Here is a 21,044-nt window from a genome sequence, read left to right on the forward strand (position 1 = left end):
GCTGGTGCGACCCAGTTAGCAGGTACTTACACGTGATTTCAGCGCTTTATGTCAACTATGGAAACGCGACGCGCGACAATTTTCATAATGTCAAAACCACCAACCCTTAAGATCGCCAACTTCAATATTTCAAGGGGAACACGCCCTCAATCTCTTCTTAACTCTCTTTTATAAATACAAAAACTACATAGAAACTTCAATTGCTGGAAATCCCTTTTTAATTTACCGTATCAGCTCCTAAGGTCTTAGAGGTTGACGAATGAAGAAGTCGAAATCATGGCTTCACCGGAGCGCAGTCGAGCTCAGTTTAGGCTGGCCGAATCGAACAGCCAGGCCACCCACGACGATACAGAACTCGTACAGTCCTTGAATAAACTGTCACTTTCCACCTCACCTTTAAATTCTTCAACTAGAAGATTATCAACCTCTCCAAATTCCAATGCGACTCCGCAACAACCTGCAAGATTATCTTCTGTTTCTCCTAGTACTAGAACATCGTCTCGAAGTCCTCTGCACCGCTCTACCTCCAATGGATTGATGACCCAATCCCGCTCGTCAACTCCCTCCCTACTTAGAAAATCCTCAATGAATTCTTTACACTCCGCAAACGGAATTACACCAAGCCGTGCACCCTCCCGCCGCGGCAGCGCCGCCAACCTTTTATCACCATCCCAATCGAAGCTCATTATGGAAGAAAAGCTACCTCCAACTGCCGCTCAGGTAGCAAGTGGGTATTTACAGAAAGAATTGGGATTGCTTCACGGCAGCACCGTGGAGCAAAACCCATCAGATACCGTCGTTATTCTTCACGACGCATGCTATGGCCACAGATATTCTAGGCCTATCGGGGTCAGGGCGAACATAAACGACATTGTCGAACGCCCAGAGAGAATTCAAGCCAGCGTTCTCGGTTTATCCATGGCCTATATTCGACTCGGGGAGCGTCATTGCGACGGAAAATACCCCATCCACCCTCACCTCGACCCCCAATCACTCCCTAGCGTTCCCTTCCATATCCGCAAGACACAGCGGATCCTTTCTCTTACTTCTACGACCGTCACGAACGTCCACGGAACCCGGTGGATGGATGAGCTAAAGCTCATGTGCGGCTCCGCGGAACAAAACCTTGCCCTCAAGGAAACCGAGGTACGCAGACCCGAGATAAACCGGGGAGATGACGGACCTCCACAGGAATTCCATAAAGGGGACCTGTATTTATGCTCGGAGTCCCAAAACGCCATCGAAGGAGCCCTCGGATCCGTTTGTGAGGCCGTCGATGAGGTTTTCAACAACTCCTCCCACAAGCGCGCATTCGTCGCAGTTCGTCCTCCCGGTCACCATTGCTCAGCATCGTACCCCTCGGGATTCTGCTGGGTCAACAACGTTCATGTCGGAATAATGCACGCATTCCAGAACCACGGGATGACCCACGCTGCAATCATCGATTTCGACCTGCATCACGGAGATGGATCCCAGTCTATCACATGGGATCACAATAAACGTAGAGAGGCATTAAAGGGAAATGCGGCGCTGTGGAAGAAGACAGCAATCGGATACTTTAGTTTGCACGATATCAATTCCTTCCCTTGTGAGAATGGCGACGAGAATATCATCAAAAATGCCAGCGTCTGTATTGAGAATGCGTATGGCCAGTCAATCTGGAATGTTCACTTACAGGAGTGGAAGACACTGGAGGAATTCTGGCAACTATACCGATCTAGATACTCCATCTTGTTCGATAAGATGCGAGTCTTTTTCCGTACCCATGCAGAACGATTGCGCGGTTCTTTGCAGACATCCAAAGCGGCAATATTTATATCTGGTGGATTTGATGCGAGTGAGTGGGAAGGTGCCGGTATGCAACGACACAAAGTCAACGTTCCAACCGAGTTCTACGCCAGATTTACTAGGGATTTAGTCAGATTAGCTTCCGAAGAAGGTCTGGACATTGACGGCAGAATCGTCAGTGTTCTCGAGGGTGGATATAGCGACCGCGCTCTCTATTCAGGTGTCTTTAGTCACCTAAGCGGCTTAGCTGGCAACGAACCTCTACCACCCAAGAATGAAATTCCCGCTGGACTTAGTCATGAGATGAGCAGTATGATTGGTTCGGTCAGCAGACGAAATACATTGAATGGGAATGAACTCAAGCTTAAGATCCCTGGGTTCCCATACGATCCAAACTGGTGGTCCGCTTCCGAACTCGATCTACTAGATGCCACTATGACCGAACAGCCTCTCGAGCTGTTGCCAAGAAAGCCTCGCAGTTTTACGCCCGGTAATTATTCTTCTCCTACGCAGGCGTCAAGCGCGAGGGCTATTGATCCTACTAAGGTGCGACGTACTGTTTCGGGACTTTCTTCTTCTACCCCGGCAGTGATTAACCGACCACCGAGCCCTCCTCCCCCTGATGTTCCCTGGAACGTTGCTGCTCATGAGTTGAGCAAACTACTTATACCGAACGATCGTCAGATCAACAGCTTTAAGCCCGAAGAGCTCAGGACTGCACCAACTAAGGTTAAACGCGAGCGTCAATCCCTTGCGGACAACAACCAGACTAATGACGATACGGCTTCGGTTGTAGGTGGCACAAGAAAGTCTTTGCGGGAGAGAAAGCCGGTCAGTTATGCCGAGCTTAATGATTCCGTTTCCCGCAGAAGAACTGTTGGCGGCCCAACAGGTCTCGCAACAGAGAAGGTAAAGCACACCTCAACATATACTGGACTAGTGTCTAACAATGGCCTGCAGGCATTTGCTAGAGGTATACCGAACAAAGCTGTTTCTGGGCCTGTGCAACCACTTAATGGTGCATCTTTGCTCGCAGCCAATGGGACGAATGGTGGAATGCCCAGACCTTCAACCTCTCAAAGTATACGCCCCGAGTCATCGATGAGTGTACGAAGCCAGGCGCCTACGTTGAATGTTAAGAAGACCCGGCCAGGAGCACCCAGGAAGGAAAGCTCTCGAGCACCTAGAAAACCTCGAGCTGCAGCGACAACGACAGAGGGTGCACCTCTACATGCACAGGAACCCGTTCCATCCGCAGAGATGCCGCCTCCTCCCGCACCTGCGGACAATGATCCTATAGAGCCACCCCCCGGAGAATTGAGCTCCCCTGAAACGGTTATAATTCGTAGGAATGCAAATAAGCATTTGATCCGCGTTTTGAATGCGGAACAGAGGGAAGCTAGACGGAGAGCTGAGGCCGAGAGGGCGAGGACGATGTCCTCACAATCACAGATACAGACACAAGTTCCACCGCAGCCGCAGCCGCAGCCAGTGGCCTCCGAAAATGGCCTTGTCGCAATGCTCGCTGCACAATTTGGCGCTGCACGGAACAACGATAGCAGTCCAAATGGCCGTACCGGTTCTGGATCAAGCTCAAGCTTGCCCATGGAAACTAGTGACAATGATTTACCACCGTTACCTGAGGTCAATCGGTCTAACTCTACAGGCGCGTCTACTACCTTTGCGCCCGTTAGGTACAATCAGTCGCCACTCACATCAAGTTCACCAGTTCAGCCGGCGCCGGGTCCAGCTCGACAGACGTCGAATTTTATACATTACCAGCCTGATGGCCCGCCACCAACCACTGTTCCGATGTCACATCCCGTCCAGATTTTAGAGCCGAACACAGATGTACCGGTCCAACGCGGCAGAACTTTGCAACCGGGCTTCGGCGCAGCCTCGGCACCGGCCACACCAGCTCGACATGGCGGGCATCAGTTCACCGCCACATCCGATATTCCATTTTCACCCCAGCTAGGTCAGGGGCCACGTCCGGCATCGACAAGTCCTAAGCACAAGTCTGAGACGGCAAACGAAGGAGCCTAGGAGGGTCCTAGAAAACGCCGAGAGTCTCCCAAGAACCTGCGCCGATCATCTCGAAACAAGTAGATGATGGCCCTGTATATTATCATGCTAGTATAGTAGCATACCCTGAAGTACCAACTGTACAAAGCGTTTGGAAAAATATTTATATTTATAGGCAACAAGGAATTGAAGCGGACGGGGGAAAGCAGACCTACAAGCCCTGTCATCGGGCGACTGGTTTTCTTTTTTCAATGGGGGTTTAGCGATTCTTTTTACTGCTTTTACGATACCCTTTTATACCTTTTTTTAGTCTTGACATTTGAGTCAATCGTTACAAGTTCATGTTTAAGTTGTTCGGGCGGGATACTGTGGTGTCGGTGCCCGCGGTTTGCACATACTATAGCTAATTAACTGGTACATACTAAAATGATCAAGAGCCTTGATTGTGATTATGAATATCTTCTTTTCTAGGTACTAAGTATAACAGCGGTGTGGTCTTCTAACGCCACTTGTCTCGGGTGAAATAGTCCAATAGGGGTTCGGAGTCCGTAGGGGTAGCCCGTTACTATTCAAGCATGCAGTGATGGTTAATTCATCTTAATTTTAATACTATTAAGAGTAGTGAAGTTCAAAAAAGCAAATCCCCTACGCCCACCCAACCCCGACCCCATCCCGTCCCAAAAAAGCATCAACAGCTATTGCTCCCAAATGGTATCTAATGTGCCAAGAGAATACGAAGAGAAGAAACGGCCGCCATTCCTACCTCGACCATTAACATCATTACTACTAGTATTTTCCGATCATTGCCTAAACCCAGTCCCGTCAATCCCCGTCATACCATCATTCAGATCCGCACCACCACCGCCGCCTAGATCAGGACTTACGTCCAGCAGCAAATCATTCATCTCCGCCTCCGTGAAATGGAAATCCACATCCATATCCCTGGAGAGCACCAACACGGGCTCATCGTAGGTTACAGTCGCCAGATCCGCCGTTATCCCCGGGGTAAGCGGTCCCGCACTCCCTAGGCTTGTAATTTCGGGTACACTAGCCAATGGCTCGGCCAGCGTGGCGGCAGAGCGTACATTTGCCTTGAACCGCTCGAGGAGGATAGGGTCGTCGCAGCTCGTCTTCTGCATCGCCATGATCTGTCGCGCGCGCTCGCGTAGCGCGTCGTCGGTGGGGAAAACGCCGTTGGTGCGGCGTAGCTCGCGGCGCACGTACTCCGTCAATCCGTCTTCTAACTCGCGGCTGCAGAATACCTTCGCGGGAGCGGGATGGCGCCGCGTAAAGCTCTGCAGGAACCGGTTTGCGGCACCTGCGGAGGGCTCGAATGGCTTGGCGTTTTCGCGGAGGAAAATGGTGGGGTCGGAGGATAGGGGCTCGATTGTTGAGGCGGGGTTTGGCGCTACGTAAGGGGGTGCGAAGCCTGTTCCGCCTTCGGAGGGCGCCCAGGTTACGTCGTTGGAGCCGAGGCCTGGGCCACTGTCGGCGGGCAGGATGTTGGCGTCGCGTTTGAAGCGTTGCAGCCATTCGAAGTTGTCGGCGGCGGTTTGGTTCCAGGGGTCGTCGCTAAGGGAGGGGTTTAGTACTTATAGATGCGAAAGAGATTAAAAAGGGGGTAGACTTACTCATCGTAGATCAGCCACCGTGCTTGGTACTGGATTTCCTCATCAGTGGGAACATGTCGGTTGGGATTGTTGGCGGACATGGTTGCTGCTACGAAGCGGTTGAGACCCTGTGCTAGGCGACGATAGCAGTTCGTGTCGTTCAAAAAGAAGGGACCTGTCTTGATGGAAGAGTTGTTGATGCTAACATGAATTCCGGGCTGGTCACGACATGACGGTAGGTTATCGAATAGAGGACCAACGTATTGCGAGTCCCTTGGGGCAGCCTGATTTGGGGGAGACGATTTAGATTGTTGTCGTAAACTGATTGGAGAACCACTGGATGTGGATATAGTAGCTGGCGTCTTGCTCGGGGAGTGTCTTTGTCTGAAACGAGAAAGCCACTCTTTATCATCGGCTGCAGTCTGATTCCACCCATCATCTGTATCGTAGATAATGATACGAGCCTGCCGCTGCAAATCGGCGTCTCCGGGTTCAATGCCCATCGATCTCTGCTCTTGGAGGTACTCTGCAAGCTCTCGCTCCAATCTACTGTAGTTGTGGATAGTAGAGTCGATGGTCTTGGGATCCTTTGACCTTGTATTAACATCCTCCAAGTCCTCCGTGCGTGGTAAAGACGCCCGTGTCTTGAAATTTTCAAGCCACTTCGGGGACGCGTATATCAAGCGAAGCATCCAATTTGCTATATCTTCAGAGGTGCTGCTGGATTTCTCCTCCGTCCTACTGATGATACGGCAAGCTTCGACCTGGAGCTCATGATCCATGGCAGTTAGACCTAATAGCTGCTTAGCTTTGACGAAATCCTGCATCTGCTGCTCAAATTCACAGGCTTCGAAGATATCCTCCTTCCCATTGATACGCAGCGAGGTTACTCGGTTATCCAATGGGTTCCGGATTGGTCGGAAGGCAGCGGTTCGAGCTTGCTCCTCTGCAGACACGACAAGATCGCGCAGCCATGAAGAAGTCTCCCAGCGGTTAGGTCTTAATTGGGTCTCGGCACCAAAAATAACACTACAAGCTTCAACCTGTATCTCAGCGTCAGTTGGCATCCGTCCGTGATCCGCCGTGAAACCCGATATCCAGTGTTGAAGTTCGATCTTTAGAAGTTCGTAAGCATTGGTCGGTGTCGCTGGCGGGCCAGTGCTAGCCCTGTAAGGTAGTGGCGTATTTCTCTCGTCATGAATTAAATCTAAAGGCAAGTCAGAAAGCTGTGTGGGAGAGAAGTATTCTGGTCTCTCACAAGGTGGGATAGAGTTTTCAACCATCTCAAGTACGGGTGCCTCAAAACCCCAGTCACCCTTCCAGTCAGCCATAGTGTTACCGGTCTTGAAGTGCTCGGCCAAGTGGTCAACTCTGATCGTCCAGCTGTCCAGCACGACACCGCAGAAACCGCATCGCGACCGGATCTCGGGAGAGGCTATTCGCCATCTGTCCATGGCCCACGGCAAGAACCTCACATTGTGCACGAGTTTTAGATGCTGTCGTAGATGATCCTTCCTGTAGAATGTCCTCTCTTCCTGTGTTCGCTCGGTGCATCCGGAAAAGTTATGAGACTCGGTGTGAGCATCGTCAGGGTTCGCCTCGCCGCAAAAGACGCAGCTCATCAAACCATTCTCTGGATTGACAAACCGGGGTCCATCGGGGGAACATATCCATCGCTCAAGGGAAAGATGTAACGACTTCTCATGCCGTTGCCAATCATGTTTAGTTCTGAATGTTTCGGTACAGAACGTGCACTGGAAAGTCTTCAATGGCTGATTTAGACTTTCGTCAGCTCGCTTAGGTGGAGCTCGGCGGCGACGACGTCGCCCTCGAGTTCGAACGAAGGATGGTAGAGAACCAAAAGAGCCATGTGATTTGCTAGAAAACGCAGATGCGAAAGAGCCACCACTTGAGTGGGAGGTTCCAAGACTACTAGCAGACGACTGATTGCACAGCGACCTACTAGATCCATCGTCCGAGTAATTGGAAACGTAAGGACTATTTCGACCAGATCCGGAAGTTTGTGAGTACGAGTTAGAAGAAGAAGCTGACACAGCCCTAGCAATAGCTGCGACGGACGCCGGTTCGTTTTCTGGCGGTGAATTCGCCCAACGTTGCAACGGATTCATGCTCTCAAAAGGTCCCGGTGTACCTCTTCTCTGTGGAATATCGATGGCTTGGGCGTATCCTCGACCGACATGAGGGGATGTGGCTCGAGTCGGTTGGATCTTGCCCCGACGGCGAGCGTTCGCCAGCCAGTTGGTGATCTGTGTCTTATTGAGGCCAGTAATTTTCTGTAGGCCCTCCTTTTCTTCCTCGGTGGGATATGGGTGTCTGCTATGCGTTACAACCCAATTTTTCAAAATCTTGACTGACTCGCGGGAAAAACGAGCACCAATCTTCGGCATAGTCTGGGGCTTTGACGGCGACTGTCTATTTTCTGAAGTAAACAGGCAGTGAGGAGGTGGAGCTGAAGTGACCATGGCGGTCAATTCATCTTCGTGCAGAATAGAAGTCGCCGGTCTATCGCCCATGATCGGCCAGGGGTTCGCAGGGAAAGTCGTACCCGCCTCGGCAGTCAAGTTGTTATCCAGGGGCCCGAAGCTACACTCGCATCGTAGGGCAACGCAGCTCGTACAGTAACCTCTGTACTTACCTTCACGGATTCGCTTGCATTGGTAACCCCCGGTGGCGCAATGGGTGCATGGAGCCTCCGGCGTCTCCCAGTACATCTGCGAGTTTGCCGCGGGCTCCGGTTCCGGGAGAGCCGATATGTCGATGTCCTGCGGCACTTGAGTTGACTCGAAGTGTTCAAGGGCCCAGTACGACCAGTCATCACCTTCAACGTCCCCGAACATGAGGTCCATGTTTGGTTGGTCCGATGATGTGGCGACGGCATCGAAGGTACCGGCTGCGCCCTCCGATATTGTCACGGGATCGAAGGAAGTGCCAACTCCTGTACCATCCCAGTTGACGAACTCCATCTCAGGTAGCTCATCGATGGTCGTCATTTTGGAAGGGCGTTATCTACAACCTAGAGTGTTTCACGGCTAGGGCGTAACAGTAAGTTGAAATGGAAAGGGCGCCAGTTTAAGTCGTCACACCTGTTACGGCCTCAACCCGCGATTTCGGATAGAGTGGAAGCATATAAAGAACAGGAGAGGACGGCCTGATGAGTAAAAAGGGGATACGTTTCTATTAAAGACGGGAAAAAATAGTCTGGGGAAGGATATGATAGGAATCGCGACTAACTTCTTAAGGGTCGAATAAGCAGGGTGACGAAGGGGAAAAGGAAACTAAAGCACGCGACAAGCGCTCTCTGGATACAATATGCACAATGTATGCGGGAGTTGCTGTAACGTGTAATATCGATATACGATATGATTCGCATATACAGCTCCGCTTGTCGCCAAAGCCGGACGCAAGACGATGAAGATCGTTAAGCGGGAGAGGCGAAGGAAGAGTCATCGTCTATCTTGTTCGGTCTTGCTATCACGACCGCTGTAAAAAGTTGGTCCCGGTCTTTGCTGACCATCGCCGAAGCGGCCCATCCAACCATGTAATGAATGTGGAGCCGCGCCCTTGGGTTGACGAGCAGGGCGTTCGTCAAAAAAGGTGGGGAGAAGAAACGGCTGGAAATATTATTATTGGTCCGGGGTATCCTTGATTCGCTCTCGCTCGCATACTACTGCAACGGTTCTGGACGGTGTATTTTCTCAGGTCCGTTCTACTGTGCGGCCATGACCGGACCGTCCTAACTCACACCGCCAACTTCTACTAGGCTGATAGGTGATGGCTCTAGCAGGATAGAATGTGTCATTGCATAAATATCATCCTTTAAAGACTTTTCTAGAAAGTAGGAATGTGAGGAGTAGGTAATCCGTAAAATCATGGAGGTATGCAAGGTTGAGGTATAAGACAACCTTAGAACACTGTACGAAGTATGTATGGGGGGTTTAAAGCCCCGGAAATGGGTCTGTCCCTGCGCTCCTGCCGGTCTAATTGGTGGCGCTTTCATCTCTAAGTCGTCATACTTAAAAGGGAAGTCGCATCCAATCAGAATTGACTATTAGCAAACTAACTCACAGCTATTAACGAAGACATCGCGTAATGAGGAGATGCTGTAGCAAGCAACTCTTATCACGTAACTCATCAGACTAATGAGAAGAAAACCAAACAGATATAATTTACCTTACCTAATACTTAAATATCTAGGTAGGTATCGTGTTAATGAGTTAACGTAGCTGCATTGTTTTCAAAGAGTTTTGTACCTAGGTGAAATACGACCTATCAAAGATACGCGGATTCGCATATTAACAACATGGCAGGCAAAATACAATTTGAACTTCCCAACTTTAATATAAGAGTTTACAAGACAATACTCATATTTATCATGATTAACAGGTCTGAAGCAGGAATTGATATCAAAAGGTTTGATCCTACCTATAAGGCTGAAAGAGGATTAATAAAATGTAACGATTCATAGATGTCATTGGCTTAAATCTTACGAAGCGATATTGAATAGGTAGTTTTAATGTGTTAGCTAAACTCGAAGAATCTTTAAGTATGTAGTGTGGGTGACATTTTGAAAGCTGTAATTTGACTTCTCACATGCATTCCAGACGCTCATCAACTCTCCTTTCTAGAAAATTAAGCGCTCAAGGTTGAAACTTAGCGATACTCCACATTTGACCGTATGTCAGACGCAACTCTTATTCCAACCATTATACCTAATCAAGTTGAGTCGATTCCGTTTGGCCAAATTTCAACCCGCGCATTTAATGTATGGGGTGTTACGTAAGTACCTAGGCAAGTAACGAATATAATATCATGTTAGGAGAAGGGGTTGAATGAAGTTAACAGCATTGCAACTTAATAGAACTATTGGTAGATTTTTTTGCCTAGCTTCATCGTAGGGCTCGAGGTGATTTATGCGGATCTGGTTAGGTTAAACTGGTTTTTCCCTGTCAAGTTGCGGTAATGCCTTGGGTAAGACACATATCAGATCAACTTATCATATGTCGATCGTAAGGTAGGTAGAGAGTTCGATGTAGGTGAATCCGTGTTGTATCCATCCCATAGTTACTACCTAGGTACCGAGGTTGGATGAGGATTGGATCCAGTACCATTAGTTTCTAATACTGTGTTGCAACGCGTTTCCCCCTTATAACTACTTCTTCTATATGAATTATTATGGCCTGTTAGAAGTCTGGTCTGTAGTTTCGTTGAGTCTATGAGGTCCTGTTTGTCACCAGGTAGCTCTAGGAAGAGAACAGACAAAGGGGCTCTCCTGCGCCACTAGCCATGTCGAATTCTGATTCCCAATTTATTAGACCCCATCCGGTAAACCATATTTTCTTATTTGATACCTAAACTCCCAAGGCAGCCTAAACGAACAAGCAAAATGAAAGAATTATTCATTTTGACATCCTGGTATTTCTGAGCTCCGCATTAAGTGACATTGATAGTAATTTCTGTCGAAAAGAAGCTATGAGTCACTGATTCAAGAACGATCTCCGGATCGGAACCACGATACCATGGATGTAAACCTAGATATTAACAACCCTCTTTCTACTACTTTAATCCCAAATGACGAAGTATTTTATCTGGAAACGATACTAGGTCGACCATATTTGCGAAAGTCAACTGGTCCTAAAACCCGCGTCTCTTAAAGGGATGCCTTTTATAACCACCTTGACGCATTCCGTAAAGTAGGGGATCTTTTGTAAGAAGTTATATTCATGATTTTATTCTATTAGTAACTTTTATAGATATTTAAACTACCCAATACCTCGCACCTAGAAGCATCGCCTCTTGTCTTGTAGCCACCTAGGTTAGTGCTTTACACTCGTAATGTGCGACTAACCTTAGGTGTTATTGTCTATCTAGGTAGGTAGATATTACTCTAGTAAGTTCCTATTACCGAAGCATTCATATTAAACATCTTGATTTAACTTTATTTTCTTGTTTGGGGTGTCCTCTAAGTGGCAGGTATGTAATCGTGTATTATCACGGAGATCGGCGGCGATAAGCCGAATAGCTTCAGCGAGAGCGGTGGCCAACCATCAAAGGGTAATTTAGTCTCCCCGATTCCGGGCCGGAGTGGTACATAACGTCCGACGATCACCGGAGGCCGATTTTCGTTCCAAGTTTACTTGACCCTATCTGTTCATCGTGGGAGTTAAGAGTTCCGAAGATACGGAGATTACCGGATGTAAGCCATACGACGGCCCCGGTCGGATATAATCGTAATCAACCCCGGCATTTCTGTATCTTCAAGAGTGCGGATGACGAGGCACCTCCGTGATTTATTAATATACATCGAGAAGGATGCTCTATGGCCTTGCTGTGCCACCCGTTGACTTGGAATGGCATATCGACACTCTTCGTCCGGTCCCGTCGGGCTGTCTATGCCGCCGCTCTAGCAACCAGGTATGTCGTAAAATTCATGCCAGAACAACAGAATAAATGATTCATTATAAAATGCGACAAGGACGATATTCTAGGACTCATTAACATACCTCAGTTTTAAAGCAGTGCAACTTGAACGCTTAACTCTCTATAGCCTTCAACTTTAAATTTAGACTCAATTACAATCACATCAACGAAAACCAACTCTAAGATGGCCCCCGTCAACAAAGCTGTATTTATCACTGAGCCCAAAGCTTACCCGCTGAAGGTTGAATCAACTCCGTATCCAACTGCTGGCGATGGCGAGATCGTTATCAAGGTCGCTGCCGCCGCCTTCAACCCCGTGGATTGGTTCATCCAGATCATGGGAAAAGATCTGTTTGACTGGCTTCAATACCCATTTGTTGGGGGGAACGACATGGCCGGCACAGTAGTGGAGGTTGGTCCCAACGCCAGCAAATTTAAGATCGGCGATCGCGTGCTTGGGCTTGCAGGTGGCTTCGAAGCTCGATTCGGCGCTTTCCAGCATTACGCCACCCTCAATATCAAGACCGTCACGCCCATCCCAGCCGACTTAGACTTTACCGAAGCTGCTGTTGTGCCTCTCGGATTAGCCACGGCGGCATGTGCCCTCTACCAGAAAGATTTCCTAGCACTCGACCCTCCGAGCCTCAGTCCGAAGCCAAACGGCAAGACACTGCTTATCTGGGCGGGTGCCTCGAGCGTCGGAACCAACGCCATCCAATTAGCCGTGGCTTCCGGCTACGAGGTATACACGACCTCGTCGCCTAAGAACTTCGACTACTGCAAGCAACTCGGCGCTGCGCGTGTCTTCGATTACCACAGCCCGACCATTACCGAAGACCTCATAGAAGCCTTCAAAGGCAAGACATGCGCCGGCGGGGTTGTCGTCCATCGAGGCTCGGACAAGATCGTGTTCGAAGTAGTCAGGAAAAGTGAAGGCGACAAATTCGTAGCGTGCGCATCGCCGCCCGGTGACATTCCAGAGGGCATCCAGGCCAAGATGGTGTTTGCGGGCACGCTCAGGGACAACGAGGTCGGGTCTCTAATTTTCGACAAATTCCTCCCCGAAGCTCTATCCCAGAAGAAGTACCGATGCCTTCCAAAGCCGTTGATTGTTGGTCATGGTCTAGAGCATGTTCAAGCTGCGTTTGACCAGGGAAAAGCTGGTGGCGTATCCGCTCAGAAGCTAGTTGTTACGCTATGAGGGGGGAAAGTTCGCTAAGGGAAGGCCCAAGCGCCCTGGCGGACCCCCTAAACCCGCTGAAAGGGGCACCTAGTAGCGCCGGCCGCTTTCTGCTGTAGACTAAGGAGATTTTTGATTAATATAGAAAATTCACTCAATATTTGGCTATTCGCATATGTATCGAAGCTGCTTTGGTGTAATGGCTAGCATTCGGGCCTTCCAAGCTCGAGATCGGGGTTCAATTCCCCGGAGCTGCATTTTTTTGCGATTTTTTTTCTGTTGAATTTCTACCTATGAAACTGGTTACTGGTAGCAACACTAGGTAGGCAGTGGCTTGCAGAGGGGCTGAAAGGTACGGTGAGAGAGTGTGGTCGTCTAAATATAAGCTTTGAAATTTATAATGTTACCTAATATAGCTACTAGGTAATTATTCTAGGTGCTCGAGGCTCTCTCGAAGCTGCTATGGTGTGGGAAAGGGGGCTAAACAGGCTTGATGCCGACTATGGAACCAACTTATCGCTACAAATCATACAATTCTCGTTACAATACATCCAACATTTATAGACGGCTTCGTCTTAAATCCTATCAGATTGAAATTCGTGATTCAAGGCTCATCATTTTTAGCCTGGTTGATTTCCTTCACGTTCTTTCTGGTATCCTGCCACCCCATACCCCAAGCAGCAATGAAAGCTCCCACGCCGGCACTAGCGACGAGGTAGAAAACTCTATCCAGGCTGTCTGAATACGCAATCAAGACATTCGGTAGGTCTCGGGGATCAACAACATCCCGGAAATGTCTTGCGCCGGCAGATAGAACAGCCTGTACGTCGACGTTCGGGGCTTGCTTTGGTAACAAAGATTTGAGACTCGCGTTGAATATCGTGTTATATAATGTTAGGAAAATCGTGGGGCCGATGTACTGTGCCCATAGGAGGAACGCCATGGCTGGAGATAAGTCTTTCTGGCTTACAGCATTCTGAACAGCAACGATAGGCTAAACATCCGGTTAGTAACTACCTACGGTTTGGATGGATTGGTGGGGACTGGGAAACGAACCATTTGTAAACCAGCGCCGCGACCGCAGCTAGCGATGATTTGAAACCCAACCCATTTTCCAGTTGCCGTATCTGGTCGGAGCAAAGAGAATAAACCACAGCCGATTGACATAAGAACGCCAGCGTATATAGAGAACGGAGGTATGTAGCCTACTCTGGACACTAGATAAGATCATTAGTGCCTATTATAAATCACGACATTATGCTGGAAGTAACTCACCAAGAACTCCAGCTAAAACAGCGAAGACTAGCTGGCCGAGGATGGTGGGTAAGAGATACACGCCACTCAGTATGGCACTTACGCCTTTGATCGCCTGGAAGTAGATAGGTAACCAGTACGATGTACCAAAGAGCGTCGACATCTGAAAAGAATAATTCAACGCGCTTGACCATACGACTCTCCGCCTCATGATAGAAAAGGGGAGGAGGCCATCGTCGCCTTTATAGTTATTCCATAGAACCCAGACAGCTAGGGTTGCGAAGGCACCAATGAAAAGGCCAATGACCTGGGATGAATTCCATGCAAATTGGTTTCCGCCATACTCGAGGGCGAGAAGAAGCTGGATGACGGCGGGAGCGAGTAAGGCGAATCCTATTAGATCTAGATGGTGGTGGATCTTAGATAGGACCTTCAAAGCAGGTTGTTTGCCCATCTGATCGGGGATATGAAGGGTCAAAATCGGTATGGCGACGATAGCACCAATTGGAAGGTTGATATAAAAGCCTAGGATGAGATTAGTAGGTACCTTATTAATGTAGGGTATAAGGGTTGCTTACTCCATCGCCATGTATAGCCAGACGTGAAGGCACCTCCTATGAGAGGCGCGATGACTGTACCGAGCTGAGCAACTGTTACAGCCAGTGTTAGCTTTCTAGGATTAAATGGATATCAAGATCAACTTACCACCCTGGACTAGGCCAATTAATGCTGTATGTCGCAAGCTATTATTAGTCTACGTAACTTAAGGCTAACGGTATATGGGTATGGTGGGAGGAAAACTCACGCGGACGCCTATGAAGAGGTACACAGCAGGATATAATGATGATAGATCCACTAAGTAGACCCGATGCTCCAGCTCCAGCCACGGCGCGCCCGACAATAAGCATGTTGGATGATTGTGCAGCGCCGCATAGTGCAGAGCCAATCTCGAAGATGGCGAAGAAAGTTATAAATGTCCACTAATAATTGTAAGTGAGGATACCAGAAAATGAGGCATATGAAGGCTGACCTTGAGACTAAAACAGTTGTAAATCTTTCCCGTCAAAGGCTGCAGCGAAGCTCTACATTCTAAGTCAGTATATAGACCAGGTAGGTGAATGGATTGGATATTCGTACGATCCGAGGTTGTAGGCCGCTGAGTACCAGCCGATATCTTGGAGTGAGTGAAACTCGTCTGAGATGGCGGGGATAGCCTGAAGTCTCTTGGTCAGTGGGGGCTATCTCGATGTGCTATATGTTGCTAGGTAGGTACATACCGTGCTGACGATGGAGGTATCTAAGAGCATCAAAAAAGCAGCCAGGCAGATACTGACGACGATGGAAACTAGCTTCGCTCCCGTGACATATTGAATGGTATCTTGCTCAGACGCTTTGCCCAGGTTTGGGGAGTTTCGTGCTTCTGCATATTCATGGGAGGTTTGGATTAAGTCTTTTTCACTTTCTTGATCCTTCTCACTTCTTGACAATTTCTCGCTCCCCTGTCCATCATTCGTGGTATGTAGATGTCCGTCGCTTTTAACATGCAACTCGACGAGCTCGGTTTTCGTATATGAGGTGGTGGTATCGCTATTATAACTCGAAGTAAGTATAGACACTTGGTCGCAAACGATCGTAATGTTCCGTGATACATACCTCATAGCTGCAATCAATTTGGATACCGGTATATTAAGAGAAATTATCGTTGCATCTAACCGAGCGTTTGGGTCGCCAATTTCTATATAGAACTGATGGGAGAGTCCCCATGGAGCCTTTTAATATCACAGACGATCAATCCCATTGACTATCAATTAATATTTGTTGACATAAGTTGTGGAAGTAAACTAAGTCTAACATTGACCGGCGGAGAGACTCCATGACGTCGATATCCGTCGGTAGTAGAGATATCCTTACGAGACGCGAAAATAATTACGACGTGGATTATAACAAATATCGCGCCTCTATTTTGATTCAATCGCGATATATGGTGATGATTTGAGTGGGATCAGCATTCTGATAATATTTCAAGAGACAGTGTCTTACAACCGCTCATCTAGATTCTGAAGAGAGCATGAGCAGTCTTATCTCCGTGTCCGGCGGGCAGTTTCATATCCCCTGTTCCGCCGCCTAAATGAACTAATAAATCACTAAGCGTCCCGTATCCGACCGCCGCAAATTTCACATTTCACTATTCTATGCGCATCTATTCGACAATTAACAGGTGCGAACAGAACGACTTCTAGGGAAATGGAGACGGAATCACCTTCGGATTTACCTACTATTCTGGGGAGTAGAGCTTGTACGAATTGTGCTCGAGTAAAATGCAAATGCATTTATCGGACCGACGGCGCCACTTGCGAAAGGTGGGTTGAAATATTTCTTTTTTTTGATTCAGTCATTTGGGGGTTTTATTGAGAAAATCTATTGGATTTACAACCGTACTATATGATCTTAGCGGCAATCTCTGATGCATCTTAGGTGCCACCGTCTTAAAAAACAGTGCATACCATCGGCTCCTGTTAGACGTCGCACAGCAAGGCGTCGCGGGGCTTCCAGGACAGCTAGACTTGAAGAAAGACTCGACGAGCTTGTGTCGCGTTTAAAAGCCCAACAAGGCATTGGGGATAAGGAGACGGAAAATACATCAAATCAGCTCGGAGAGCAAGACCAACATGAACCTGACACGGGGATATCGATCGCCTCTTCGACTCCGGCGGCAGCTACCAATAGTCTTGAGGGGATGACTTTGATCGGTGCGGGAAGCCCGCCGGACTCGAGCGTTTCTTACCTTGACGAGCCATCCCCTTCGGAAGCTGAAGACCTGCTGAAAAAATTCCGCCAAGAAACCATAGCAAGTCAACTATACCTAGTAACCATTAAAAATTACAGGGCATAGCAGCACTAACATAGAAATTAGGGATTCTTCCCATTTATAAACATTCATATGACATCTCAACAGCTGAGAGAGCTATACCCCTTCCTATGGTTGAACATCATGTGTATAGCACAGACATCACCGAAAGAACGACTCTCACTTGGCGACCAAGCAAGAAGTATCGCAATTCAGAAGGTCGTTGTTGACAGAGAGAAGAGCCTGGATCTTCTACTGGGACTTCTTGCCTTCGTAAGTTGGTTAGTACCTACTTCTCATTACTACTATCATCTCGCGACTTAATCCTAACTCGTGACATGGTCAGGTTGCAGCGATATCGAAGAGACAAGCCATACTGGACATTATTCTCGCAACTTATTGTTACTTTAGTTTGCGATTTGGGTCTTCACATGCCACAGCCTGAAAGCACGCCATTGCTCTGCTTTCTTGGTAAGGAAACCGATTCGCGAATAACAAATCTTTTCAGAACGCCGACCCGTGAAGTACAACGGGCTGTCCTAGGCGCATTTTTTCTTACTTCTAGGTGAGCTTCTTACCTAGTACCTGTTATCGTATTGTAATGGGAGATCTAACATGATAGGATATCAAATATCTTCAAACATGCCCCCGGCCTCCGTTGGTCTTCTCATCTTGACGGCTACCTCTCAAATCTTGCCCAGGAAAGCCCAATGCCCCAAGACGAGACTCTTATCGCGCTTGTAAGGATGCAACTAATTATAAACCAAATATACGATGACTCTCAAGCCAGCGGTGGTGCTAGCCCCCCGACTCTTTATATCTCAGCTCTCCGATCGCAGCTACACGAAATAATCAAGCGCGAAAATCTTAGTGCCGTTGCCAGGAATCATCGTGAGTTGCGCCAAGAGCTAAGTATCTTTAAAGACCCTTTTTTGCTGATGCACGCATACAATTTAGCGATAACTTTAGAACTTTATCACTTTACAGAACTTTTGATCAATGAAACCGCGATAATCAAACCTCCTACACCCTGGAATGAGCCAGACATACGGCGGTTCCAGGTCTATCAGGCTTGTCTTACATCAATCCAAGCGTATTTTGATACATTTTTCTCGATGCCTTTCTCCCTATTGGAAAGTGTGCCTTTCACCTGCTACCCTCAAGTCGTCCGTGTCATGAAGAGTCTTCACAGGCTCACAACCATTCAAGATCCCGCCTGGGATCGGGCCGCCGTTCGAAGAAGCATTGACTTGATTTCAACGTGCGACAAGATAATCGCTATGCTTGAGTATTTGAAGGCTTCGTCAACCTTAGCCTCGAGGGATGGCAGCGAAGATGAATCGCATAATCGAGGTCTTGTTGTATTTCGGAAGCTGAAAGAGGTTTGGCAGAATGACCTTGAGCTTATGGACGCAGAAAGCACGAAGGGTCGAGAAGATACTATTCCTAACAACGCTCCGAGTAGTGAGTTCGCATCATCTACGGTATTTATGGGTGATCCTTGGTTCTCCAACATATGGAATGAGGTTTGGGAATAAGTGCGTACATAGGGCAAGGCCAGTAAATGATGCTGTTGAAGTTTACCTATGAACTTGCCAATCGATTCATCCCCCAATCAGTTGTAGTTTTCTTCTTGGAGTATCAATGCATCATAAACCTAACCAGATATAAGTCAATTTATAACAGGAATGATTCTGTTTCGACTCGGGAAAGTGCTAGGTAGCAGGGATAATTTCTAACTGACCAATTATATTCGGGGGATATCCCAAAATGGAAAAATCACAGTCCCACAAAACTCAATTTATGAGGTAGGTAGGTTAACTATAAGGTAGGCACTCACCAAAGCCTGCCTCTTCTTAAAAGGTCTTGTTCTGGTGTATTTCTAGGTAGGTAGGTTAAAATTAATTCATTAAGGAGACGTCATCCAAGCCAGGGCAAAATACCATTTGATTTACTCTTAGAAAGTCATGCTTAAGTCCCAATCTTCCAAATTCCAACCCTTTACCACCATGAGCTTCTTTGTGTAATCAGCATTATAACCCTGATATGCTAATGCTCCGGCCCCTAAAGCTTTCGGATCCCAAGTAACTTCATATCTTTCCCCACCATCACCTTTTCCCTCTAATCCATCCGTCTCTATCTTCACCAAAGGCGGTTGAGTTACCGGTTTATAGCCTATGTACAATATGCTGTCCTCCAGGTTACATAGTGTGGTCGTACCCATCCAGTCAAAGTTACTAAGAATGATGCCGGTTTCTTTATTCGATTTGCTATACACATGAAGCCCTCTGTAGACCTCGCCAATGCTGCGAATGAGATCATCTTTGGTGACTCCGTCAGGTTCATCCCCCTTGGCATGTATCTCAACGTGGATTATATCATTGGTGTCGTGAAAATCAACGCAACCAAGACATATGTGTTCATTCCACCTTCCGTAAAATGTTAGTGTTAGCTCCTTTGTCGGGTTTTCCATGACGGCGTTTGGGATGTCATCTCGTGATGCCGATTCTTCTCGTACCCTATCGAATATGGAACGGTAGTAGGAATTATGCTGCTCTAGCGTCATCTCTCGATCGCCTTTTCCCAATTCAGTCGCAGCTCTATCCAGATGCTCGGATAGGAGCTTAAGAAGGGTGCTCCATTGTGGTTTATTAATAACCTGTCCCTTTCTCTCGTTTACAGTGGCTGGTTGCTGGTTTCTCGGATATGAGGACTCGTACTCGTCCATGTGGTCTTGGTCTTTTCTGGTCTCGGTCCAAAATATCTACCATAAGGTCTGTATGGAAAAGATTTGAATACATCCCGCTGCCTGCCTACCTACCTAGGTAAGTATAAGTACTAGGTTTATATACTGCCATTTAACTGTGAGTAAATTCCGTGCCAAGGTTGCCACCAATAAAGGTTTTGACCAACAAAAGTCCCTCCAGGGATGTCTAGTAATACCATGTCATAACAATGAGAGAAACCGGAATCGTAATATCAGTGAGTCTCCCTCCCCCAGAAATAGCAAGGGAGTTTCGTCAGTAGATGTCTCACCTTGAACCTCTTTTGATTTTTTACCTAGGTACCTACTAGGTATCTATTCACTTAGAATCTAGATAAATAGAAGCGTCTTCGTTAATGTCAACCCGTGACTAGCGTTAATGATTAAGAAGTGAACTTGTCTTAAAGTGTTATACATATCTCTAGGTATTAATTCCTCCGACTCAATGTGAACATTGGTAGGTCAGACGGCATTTAGAACGCCGCATCGCGATGCCTACTGCCCGACGCCCGCATCCAGAATCCTAGCTGTCCAAGCCCTTACAGCAAAAACGCGTAAACCTTTTCGTATTCTTGTATGGTTTCTTCTGCTGTTTGACATAAGGAGTATTACTCTGCCGTAAACCTAGCCTGCATAACCCTCGTCACGATATGCTTGCAAAAAGGGGTTTCGCATATCAATCGCATTCATTGCTAGTGCCTACTAGGTAGTAATGCGCTTTCGAGTCTGAATAGACAGCGCGAAAAGTTGATGCGCTTGCTTTATTAACCGATAAAGTTGCTTGTAACTATTACGGTGGCCCTGGGACATTCAGCTGCTTCATTCCTTGGTGGGGGAGTTGTATGTTCTAAGTAATTTACCCGTAGCTCCAGCACTTACTTTAGCTCTTGAGACTGCTGCAGTGACAGAAACTTGGCAGCTTGGCAACTGACTGAGTGCTACTAATCACTGGATGCTTCGATTCTAGATATAGTGATAACGAAGCTTTTTCTTGGGGTACATGCCGTGGCGTCGGCTAGTACACGTAAGGGGTTCTTAATGAGCCATAGCGTTGCCGACCGCGTGAACATAGAATACTCCAGCATTAAAAGTCGATAGCTACCTACTCTATAATACAGCACGATATATCATCGTAAA

The 21,044-nt window shown here is 47.7% G+C and overlaps 6 protein-coding genes and 1 non-coding gene across 7 annotated transcripts; 4 read left to right on the forward strand and 3 right to left on the reverse strand.

Moving 5' to 3' along the window:
• Positions 1 to 276: 276 nt before the first annotated feature.
• Positions 277 to 3,834, forward strand: GGS22DRAFT_177762 (Arginase/deacetylase; the record flags this gene model as incomplete). The annotated part of the gene is made up of 2 exons (XM_047963535.1): positions 277 to 2,697; positions 2,749 to 3,834. 2 exons carry the CDS (start codon positions 277 to 279, stop codon positions 3,832 to 3,834), a joined length of 3,507 nt encoding a protein of 1,168 aa, XP_047823041.1.
• A 633-nt stretch (positions 3,835 to 4,467) lies between these two features.
• Positions 4,468 to 8,970, reverse strand: GGS22DRAFT_153416 (uncharacterized protein). The gene is made up of 3 exons (XM_047959847.1): positions 6,682 to 8,970; positions 5,445 to 6,630; positions 4,468 to 5,385 (listed from the first exon to the last, which is right to left on the reverse strand). Exons 1-3 carry the CDS (start codon positions 8,432 to 8,434, stop codon positions 4,614 to 4,616), a joined length of 3,711 nt encoding a protein of 1,236 aa, XP_047823042.1. The 5' UTR covers positions 8,435 to 8,970; the 3' UTR covers positions 4,468 to 4,613.
• Positions 8,971 to 11,753: 2,783 nt separating this feature from the next.
• On the forward strand, positions 11,754 to 13,199 carry GGS22DRAFT_153417 (GroES-like protein). Its single transcript, XM_047959848.1, has one exon. The coding sequence runs from the start codon at positions 12,046 to 12,048 to the stop codon at positions 13,060 to 13,062; it is 1,017 nt and encodes a 338-aa protein (XP_047823043.1). The 5' UTR covers positions 11,754 to 12,045; the 3' UTR covers positions 13,063 to 13,199.
• A 27-nt stretch (positions 13,200 to 13,226) lies between these two features.
• Positions 13,227 to 13,298, forward strand: GGS22DRAFT_t10. The gene has a single exon. It is a non-coding gene; the product is annotated as a tRNA-Gly (tRNA).
• Positions 13,299 to 13,409: 111 nt separating this feature from the next.
• On the reverse strand, positions 13,410 to 16,001 carry GGS22DRAFT_196840 (major facilitator superfamily domain-containing protein). The gene is made up of 10 exons (XM_047965893.1): positions 15,949 to 16,001; positions 15,573 to 15,882; positions 15,433 to 15,509; positions 15,326 to 15,377; positions 15,101 to 15,275; positions 15,001 to 15,024; positions 14,874 to 14,945; positions 14,317 to 14,820; positions 14,098 to 14,258; positions 13,410 to 14,035 (listed from the first exon to the last, which is right to left on the reverse strand). The coding sequence occupies exons 1-10, from the start codon at positions 15,951 to 15,953 to the stop codon at positions 13,646 to 13,648; spliced, it is 1,770 nt and encodes a 589-aa protein (XP_047823044.1). The 5' UTR covers positions 15,954 to 16,001; the 3' UTR covers positions 13,410 to 13,645.
• A 538-nt stretch (positions 16,002 to 16,539) lies between these two features.
• Positions 16,540 to 18,681, forward strand: GGS22DRAFT_196844 (uncharacterized protein; the record flags this gene model as incomplete). The annotated part of the gene is made up of 6 exons (XM_047965894.1): positions 16,540 to 16,655; positions 16,771 to 17,161; positions 17,210 to 17,416; positions 17,497 to 17,708; positions 17,766 to 18,034; positions 18,101 to 18,681. The coding sequence occupies 6 exons, from the start codon at positions 16,540 to 16,542 to the stop codon at positions 18,679 to 18,681; spliced, it is 1,776 nt and encodes a 591-aa protein (XP_047823045.1).
• Positions 18,682 to 19,100: 419 nt separating this feature from the next.
• GGS22DRAFT_184786 (uncharacterized protein) lies at positions 19,101 to 19,709 on the reverse strand (the record flags this gene model as incomplete). The annotated part of the gene is made up of 1 exon (XM_047964222.1): positions 19,101 to 19,709. One exon carries the CDS (start codon positions 19,707 to 19,709, stop codon positions 19,101 to 19,103), a length of 609 nt encoding a protein of 202 aa, XP_047823046.1.
• Between the last annotated feature and the right edge of the window lie 1,335 nt (positions 19,710 to 21,044).

This window comes from Annulohypoxylon maeteangense (genome assembly GCF_022496945.1).
Source record: "Annulohypoxylon maeteangense strain CBS 123835 unplaced genomic scaffold GGS22scaffold_2, whole genome shotgun sequence".
NCBI classification, from domain to species: domain Eukaryota; kingdom Fungi; phylum Ascomycota; class Sordariomycetes; order Xylariales; family Hypoxylaceae; genus Annulohypoxylon; species Annulohypoxylon maeteangense.

Coding starts and splice junctions, on each gene's coding strand:
- GGS22DRAFT_196840 (XM_047965893.1), bottom strand. Junction 15,510..15,572: donor ATACCTCCATCGTCAGCACG/GTATGTACCTAC, acceptor AAGAGACTTCAG/GCTATCCCCGCCATCTCAGA. Junction 15,025..15,100: donor ACCTCTTCATAGGCGTCCGC/GTGAGTTTTCCT, acceptor TGCGACATACAG/CATTAATTGGCCTAGTCCAG.
- GGS22DRAFT_153417 (XM_047959848.1), top strand. CDS start 12,046: ATGGCCCCCGTCAACAAAGCTGTATTTATCACTGAGCCCAAAGCTTAC.
- GGS22DRAFT_153416 (XM_047959847.1), bottom strand. CDS start 8,434: ATGACGACCATCGATGAGCTACCTGAGATGGAGTTCGTCAACTGGGAT. Junction 6,631..6,681: donor TGAAAACTCTATCCCACCTT/GTGAGAGACCAG, acceptor ACTTGCCTTTAG/ATTTAATTCATGACGAGAGA. Junction 5,386..5,444: donor CGGTGGCTGATCTACGATGA/GTAAGTCTACCC, acceptor CCCCTCCCTTAG/CGACGACCCCTGGAACCAAA.